General features: G+C 30.9%; 1 protein-coding gene across 2 annotated transcripts; it reads right to left on the bottom strand.

The window, feature by feature from the left end:
* Positions 1–4,562: 4,562 nt before the first annotated feature.
* Positions 4,563–6,446, bottom strand: LOC124821309 (protein LIGHT-DEPENDENT SHORT HYPOCOTYLS 4-like). Of its 2 annotated transcripts, none has more exons than XM_047293176.2 (2): positions 5,228–6,446; positions 4,563–4,899 (listed from the first exon to the last, which is right to left on the bottom strand). In XM_047293176.2, coding segments are annotated over exons 1-2 (585 nt in total). In that variant the 5' UTR covers positions 5,812–6,446; the 3' UTR covers positions 4,563–4,898. The 2 variants fall into 2 exon arrangements, with proteins under 2 accessions (XP_047149132.1, XP_047149130.1); XM_047293174.2 differs by having other exon boundaries at positions 5,232–6,441.
* Positions 6,447–8,658: the final 2,212 nt, after the last annotated feature.

The following is an 8,658-nucleotide window of genomic DNA, read 5'->3' as shown; positions in this document are numbered from 1 at the left end:
AAATGTTGCATGATCTTTTACACTATTACATCAATTTTGCTGCATTTTGAAAATTGCACACCAAATGTTGCATAATCTTTTACACTATTACATTAATTTTGCTGCTGCATAAACTGGTATAATGCACTTTTACTGCATATATAGTATGAATCCTTAAATAATTTAACTTTTTTTTAAAGATAAACTAATAATATATACAACATTTTTTATTTTTCATGTAAATTAATACCTCACAAGTAGTTTATATATCCATAGACAGATAAAAATAGAGTTGGGTTCCAACTTCCACAAATTCATCATAATTAAGATGTGGTTTTTAAAATGGAAATTTAGCCTGAAGGCTTGGCATCATCATAGTCTGCTAAGAAAAAGTAATGCAAAGAGAAGTGGAGCATATATAATATGAGAACAAGAAATCCACTACAAAATAAATTACAAAAATCACACAGTAAACCCTTTAGGGTCAATCATGACCCTCTTTGGATCATGTTCCCTTCAACCACATCCTAGATCTATTACACCAAAATTATCATGGAAAGCAATACCAATTACAGTTTTATCTTTTCTCAATACAGAAAGCCAAAATAAAAAAAAATAAAAAAATCAGGCTTTCATGCAAATGTGTTAGCTTGGAATTCAAGGCAAAACAAAGGCATGTCTTATTCTTTATTCTTTTATATCTATTATACTCAAAATGTATTATCATTTTTCATTATTAAAAATGATAAAAAATACAAAATATCCAAATTATCAAATACTTGGTGTACTTTTAAAATCCGTGTACATACATAGAGAACATATATATAATTAATCTTAAATTTTAGATATACGTACTTTGTAAATCCCCCGTATCAGTTTTATTTTGTAGGCAAGTGGGGGACAAAAAGTATGAAAGAGGAGAGGCTAGCTGTTGTACATTCATATACATGATAGACAAGTGATAAACAGGAACTAAAATTATGCCAACACAACAACCTTTTCTCGAGTTACATCCTTAACTTTCCTAATTTCAATCATAGTATATCATTTTTTAAAATTTTTAAAAAATTATTGGGACCAAATATGTCATGTTCGGTTTTATAGTTTAAAAAATGTATTAAAAATTGATAATTATTTATACACGTTATACTTAAGTATTGATTTTCTTTATTTATAGCCGCGTGTTGTTGATGGTACGAAGAGGTCTTGAAAAAAAAGCCTAGCCACACTAGTGCAAGAAAACTGATAACGGTCACTTTCATGCGATTCATATTCATTTTACACCTTATCTTTGCTTATTTCTTGCGACAATATATTGATTAAATTAGTTTAATATGTTTTGGTTAAATTAATACAATGATTAGTTAAATTCATGTTTAAATTAATATGTCCATTGTATATATGTATTAAAAGGTTTTGTAAAATTTTCATTCATTGCTAAACTTGTGATAATATAAATCATTAATTATCAATATATTTTTACATACGGTCTAAATCTAATTAGTTAAATAATTCAAAATTTGGGAAGGATATCAGTTTTACGTATGTGTCAATTATATCATGTGGGAGTAGTATGTGAGATTACTTGGTCTTCTAGTGCAACTCTAAATGATTGAGTGAACATGATGGAGACAAATGATATCCTAAAATTTCTTTTAAAACCACAACACTTTGGCTAAATAAGTGTAATGATTCGGTTATGATTAAATTAGTACAATTGTTAGCTAAATTCATCTCTAAACTAATATCATTCGATAAAGTTTTATACTTATAATATTTAAGATTAATTATGGTTGTTAAAAGTTTGACATAAGAATAGAAAATTTATATTTACATCGAAAAAAAATTGAATTTAAACACCAAATTTGAATCTCAGTATATCATATTATTTCCATTTGATATTTTTAACCTTTTATAATTGTCTTGGAAAAACCTGAATTGAACTGAAGTTATAGCCGTTATCTGGAAATTATGTTAGATTTTGTAGGTAAAGAAATGTAAATCCGTCCGATAGCAATATATAAATATTAAGTCGTTGATAAAGGCAGATATAAAAATCGATTCCCCTAATAGGACCCACGTTATAAGAGGGAGGTAAATTAATAAAAAAAATGATGAATTGAGAAGAAGTAAGAAGTAGAGGGTGGCCCTCTTCTTACATGATTTGGCACAGTAAACCCACTACATAGAAAACTAATGTAAAGACATTGCTTTAATAAATTCTTTCCATACCCTTTAACTTTTATAATTGAAGAGGGAAACATTTCGACACACGTAGGGCATCTGTATGAATGATCAGCATTTAGTGCTACTTCAGGAATCCCAATTAAATCCTTCATCTCTCTCTCTATCTTTCTCACAAATATCAACCACATCTTATGCAAATAATAACACATGCAGCAAATTACATTATTCCTTCAATTTTTCACCATGCTTCAGTAAAAAGTTGTTTATATATGATATATTAAATACCATAAAAAATTTTAACATATAAATTATTCACTGAGTAAAATAATAAATATAGAAAAATATATGCAAACAACTAAAGATAATTTTTAATTGAAAATCCAATGCGTTAGACATATATGTTGTGAAGTGTATTCTTCCATATTTTTGTATTTGTATTGCATTTCTTAATTTAGTCGGACAGTGAATCTAGGTGAGACCTAAATGTTTTGATTGTCTTGGTGGGGGAGCCTTTATTTATGATGCTTTCTGGTTTTGAGCTCTATGTATCTTTTATGTAATTTTTTAAAAGGGTTAGAGTATCTCATAAATTCTCTATTATATTTATTTATTTATTTTTATTGATAAAAAGAATATTCGTTAGACATATGTTATTTTTTACAGTAGTTTTATATTGAGCTGAATTCGTGAAAAATCATTTATAATTTTTATTTGACAAAATATATTTAGATATATACTCTCTAGTTTATTCTTATTCTTTTTTCATTTAGAGTAGTCTTACTCATTTTTCTTCACCGAAACTGATATATAATATTGAATTGGTAAAATGCCTTTATGATTACCAAGTTAATTATTTCATAACAAAGTATTATAATGTTTACTTATCAAAAAATGAATCATATGAAGTTAGTGCAATCCACATAATATATAGATAGATATTCGAAAATAGTATTCAAGTAAAAAAAATAATTATCAAGTGAGATCCTTTGTTTTTTGTTTTTTGTTTTTCTTTTTAACCCCTATCTACTGTTGATTTAACTATTATTAATCTATATTATATCACGTTCTTTCTCTTTTATCTTTTGAACTCATTAATTTCTTTCAGACGTGTTAAGTCGCTGTCTTATTCTTAAGCAGCCTTACGCGTCCCCGACAAATTTCATCATCAGAAGCCAATGGAATGACAAAGAGAGAAGAGCTACAGAAAGAGAGTTACCTCATATACTTCATGTGAAAGAGAAAACATGCTACTTAAAAACTGCTGTAGAACAATATTTTATCTGTAATTTCATACAACTAATGACGTCTCTCTCTCTCTCTCTCTCTCTCTATATATATATATATATATATATATATATATATATATGTATGTATGTATATGTATGTATGTATATATGAGTGTGTGTGCAAATCAATACTAAGCAAAGAAGAAAATAGTGTCTTGAGACCTTATTTTGACTGGACCAACACATGTCAGCGACATTTTAATTTTGTTTAGCTTTTAAAACATATTAGTATGTTACTTTTCGTATGGTCATACATTCAGTCACACAAGAAGAATGTCATGCCATCAAGAACTTGAATATCTCTATCTACAAAGGGAAAACACATGCTGAGTTCAGAATTTATTTAAAAATAATTACCCATATTTATATATTTTCAAACACTTGACAGAAATAAACGACTGTTTTAATCTGTAAAATAATGAAACAATTGCATTCTTCCACATTTTACAATGTATCTATTAACAAAGAAAATATAAAATTATGAATAAGATTCATATTTTATAATTCATTTTAATTACAAACGTGTGGTTAAATGCATTTTAGAATAGACGTATATCTGTCATTATTCTGGTCTTCTAATTAGTATAACATTATATATCTAGAAGGAGATACTAAAGCTTAATCAACAATCCATGGAAATTTGAAAAGAACTACATCCATAGATATGGTTTTTGCATAGTATGCTGCCAGTTTCAAGTTTCAGGCTTTGACCAAAAGAAAACAAATAGCACTATTATGAGGGTATTTAAAATTGTCTACCTACTGGCAATAGTGCCATCTCTTTTCTCCCACTTAAGTAGACAATATATCAGAATTGATTCAGAGAGAGTTCGTGTGCACACACTCCAACGCACTACTCACCTTATGATGCCTACCAATTGCATGACAGTTTGAAGCATGGATTCTGTGGACTGGGTGTTCAACTGCATATTTATAAATGAAATTACGCATGAAACTACACAAAATCACTGAACTAACAGAACAGAAACGACCACCATAATCACCTGACTCTCAGCTTAAGTATAAATGAACATATATGATTAAGTAAATGGTTTATATTGAGATTTGAGAGAGAGAGAGAGAGAGAGAGTTTCACACGCAACGAAGTAATTAAAGGAAAAGAAACTGCACTTCACCGCATCCAAGGAATGAAAATATACATATATGGAAATTAAGACGATCTTGAGATCCATTATTTTCGTCATAACATCTTCAAGAGTACATACACATTTTTATTTTATTGATACAAATTGGACGATGCTGCAATATTGGTCTGTGACACACACGCACGCACAGCTCTCCACTGTTTTTTACTGCCACTGCTTAAGTTACTGCTGCATCTACCAAGAGTGCTGCTGTTTAGGTTTACACAATATATTTTCTAATGCAATATTGCAAAGGGTGTCCCCATTTTGCAGTGCCCCAGCCCATTGTCAAATCACAATTTCTGCATAACAAGCAAACAAGGAAGTAAAAAAACCACGAAAAAGAAAAAAAGAAACATAATTGATCCACATATATGTCATGCTAATCTCTACACTACCAATAGCATAATGTGAAAGTAAGTCCAAATAGTGATTAGTCACATGACACGTGCAGGTTAGTTTACAGCTAGCTATAGAAACCTAAGAGTTGTGATACTGTTATTGTTTGACTGATAGTTTAATGAGTTTGGTTGCATAGGAAAAAAAGGTAGAGCGTGTCTTAATAACTGTACCAAAACCCTTGAATTTACTAAGGTACATGGAATTATGAGGTTAGTCATGTGGCCTTACTAACTTGCATTATTTGGAGGGGGCAATGGAGGAGGATGTTGAGGACGCTTGCGTTTCTTTTTCTCGTAGCTAATTCCCCTAGCCTTGGCTTGTGAATCACGCACTTCACGAAGGTAAAGTCTCACGGCGCGAGCACCAAAAGGGTTGGTTTCAGGTTTTCCTCCATTTTCTTCGAAAGCAGCTCTGAGACGACCTATTAGAGCATCAAGGCTGCCCCATGCTTGGCGTAGAGGGCAAGGGCAAGGTGCAGGAGGGTTGGGGTGCCCGAAGAAGGGACAAAGGTGGGTGTGAACCTTTGTTTTTCCGAACTGGTCGAGATACCTCAGGAATTCCAGCACGTGTGCGCCGCTGCAGCGTGAGAGTGAAAGTGGGGGTCTGTGGTTCCGAAGGTACTGTCCGAACGTGTTCCAGTCGCGTCGCTTTTGGTTCTCGTAGCGGCTCAGAGTAGTGGGGGAGGAGGAAGGTGGTGATGACGAAGATGAAGGTGGTGGTGGTGATGTGAAATTGGAGGTGTTACCTGCTGAGAGGTTGATGGCTTTGGTGTCGGAGTTTGACGAAGAGTCAAATTCTTGAAAGGAATTCATGATCTGTAAGGGAAGGTGTTATCGGATATTTGGATCTGCGATGTTCTTCGTTACTGTTTGGGAAGGGTTTGTTGTTTTTTGTTCAGTGACTTTGCGTGTTGGATCGATAAGGAGAGTGTTGAACAGTTGTGGAGATTGAGGGGTGTAAGGAGGGGAAGGAAGAAGATCTCTCAAGAATATAAGGCATGGAAGGAGGGTGCCCAACTGAGAAAAAAAAATGGCTTTGATGGTGATCAGATTTCGGCAGGGTTTGAACTGTGCTGAGAAGTGAGAGAGAGAGAGAAGGTTGAATTGATGGAGAATGGAGATAACTTAACAGGAAGGAGGGTAAAAGAACAGTTTAGAGAGAGAAGAAGGAAAAACCTATTTTTCCTAGTAGCTAGGCTAACTTCAACCCTCTATATTTTTTGATAACTCCTAGAATACTTGAAAGCGTGGTGATGCTAGGTGCTTTTTGCTAACCCTGTTTTTCTGAAACCATTTTTAGGAATTTTGACAGTGTTTTTTTTTATTTTTTTGAGAAGAAGGAAGAAAGGGTATGCAGGTAGATGAGGTGGTTTGACCCATGGCAGTGTCCGAAGCAAAGAGAGAATGTGATGGGAAGAGAGCAGAGGGACTTAAATTGAGAAAGAAGAAGTGTTTTGGGCTTTAGGGCTTTTGTGGAAATAGAAATAGGTTGAAAAAGACAGTGAGAGATTGTTGACGCAGACAGATAAAGGTGTTGGTAAAAAAAATTAAATATAATGGTTTGGGTGGTTCTATTATCTCTCTCGCGTTGATTGACAATACCTTTCGAAATTACCTGTTTGCCCTTTTATGTCTGATACGACTAACTTTAGTTTGGGAAAAAATGGGATCATCAACCATAGTTGCATACAAGTAGACACTAGTAGAGCTTGTGAACTTACCATCATTAGATTGTTACTTTTCAACAAGTGCTAATCCCTAGGCCCTAGATATCTGTGTGCAGATTATAATGATTTCAATGATGAAAATCATTGACTGCAAATGACTTCAATTAAATCCCCTACTATTGCTAAATTAAGATTACAACCACTAACCCTAAAATAATTCATTTTACTTCATTTCAAACTTTAAAATTTTCAGCCTTTTCAGAATAATCATACCTGTCATCACACAAAGAAGAAATCATATATGAAGAGTTCGTCCAATAATTTTTTATTATTATTTAGAAATTATATATTAGAAATGTTTTTTTATTTTATTAAATTAAAATGTAACTGTTGTTATAATTTTATGTATGATATGTGCATTAATTTTAATATATTTTATTTTAATTTATATAATTTTAATTACATTTGATATATTATTTAAAAGATTTAAATTTAGGATAAAACGGATTTCAAGTAAAAGAAAAATAGATGTAAAAAGTATAAGAGAATTTGGAATTTATGAAAGATGAATAATCATCTGAGGCGTGAGATGATCAGTTTATTGACTATCAGAAAAGTGGGAGAATTAACAGAAAAATGAATAAAGTAACATTAAGTTTATTAAAATATATATTGAAAATAAAATAAAATAATCTGAGATAGATTTTAACTTATATTTTTGTTAAAAATTCATGGGTTATATTATTGCGGAAAGAATTTTTCATGTACAATAATAATGAAAAGAATACACTACTACAAATAAAAGTAAACGAAACCACACTTACATATTTGAAAAGAAAAGGTTCTTTGTATCATTTCACAACTGTTTGATGAAATAATCATAAAAGAAAGAATAAATTTTTATACTTTTTTATAAAGGTGAAAAATAGTGAAAAGTAACGCTAAATTTGGTGTAAAAAAATTTGAATGTCAAAATACCATCCTTACAAAAAAATTTAATTTGATTATATATCATTTCATATCTCATCGTTGTTATGTAATGATTTTTTTTTCTTCCTTTAATAATAATATAATAGTTGATGATATAATATAATGATCATTAGGATGATTTTAATGTTTTGTTGACCATGTTAACAATTGCATGAAATGCATTAAGTCTCATTAAAGATTAAAGAAAGATTAAGCATGACAATCGATTTTTGTGACGAAAACGTTGTTAGAGATGGAATGGCAAGAATTTAAGTCTGTCTCAAAAATTGGTGACCTTATTTAAAACAATAAACATTGATTTGGGTGTTGACAAAAACAAAAGTGTGGAATATGGTAGATCTATTAAATCTATGTCTCTCATAATTTCTTTTAACAATGCTGTTTTTGTTTGTCATATCGTTAGATCATCATTAGGGAAAGAAGGTTTTTTCGCTAAACACGTATTTGATTTCTTTAAGGAAAGTATTATCAGCTGCCATGGGAATCAAATCCTCTTAAAAAATCATAAAATAGCAGTTAAGATACGCTTCACTGTATGTTGATCTATAAACTTTACAAAACTTTAAATATATAATATAAAAAAAGAAAAAAAAAAACTTTACAATTCCTCGTTCAAAATTCCTAGTTAGTGCGTCTTTTTTATTCTGTATACATTGAACCCATCTATAATTAAGTTCAATGTGTCGATATATTTAATTGATTTTATATTGAGAAATTGGTGATTTGATGTTGAAATAATTTCAGTGATTTTGTAGTATAACGGTGCATATTTTGCGAAACTGAGTTGTATGATGGTGAATTGTTTGAAGAATGTGAGTTCCAATTATAGCAAGCAAATATTGTTGGCAGGATAATCACAAATTTGCAAATCAATTTGGTTTTAAAAGGTGAAAGTTTGAGCTCAAATTGCATCCTCATATGTCTGTAACCTAACTCCAGAGAGATTTGAGAAAGTGTGAAGTTTGTTGAAGACAAATCAAATCATGTTTAATATATATAGAAG

This window comes from Vigna umbellata, chromosome 8, assembly GCF_029865625.1.
Source record: "Vigna umbellata cultivar VRB3 chromosome 8, Vumbellata_1.0, whole genome shotgun sequence".
Taxonomy (NCBI): domain Eukaryota; kingdom Viridiplantae; phylum Streptophyta; class Magnoliopsida; order Fabales; family Fabaceae; genus Vigna; species Vigna umbellata.
The sequence above is the reverse complement of the archived record's forward strand: the minus strand, read 5'-3'. Positions and strand labels throughout refer to the sequence as shown.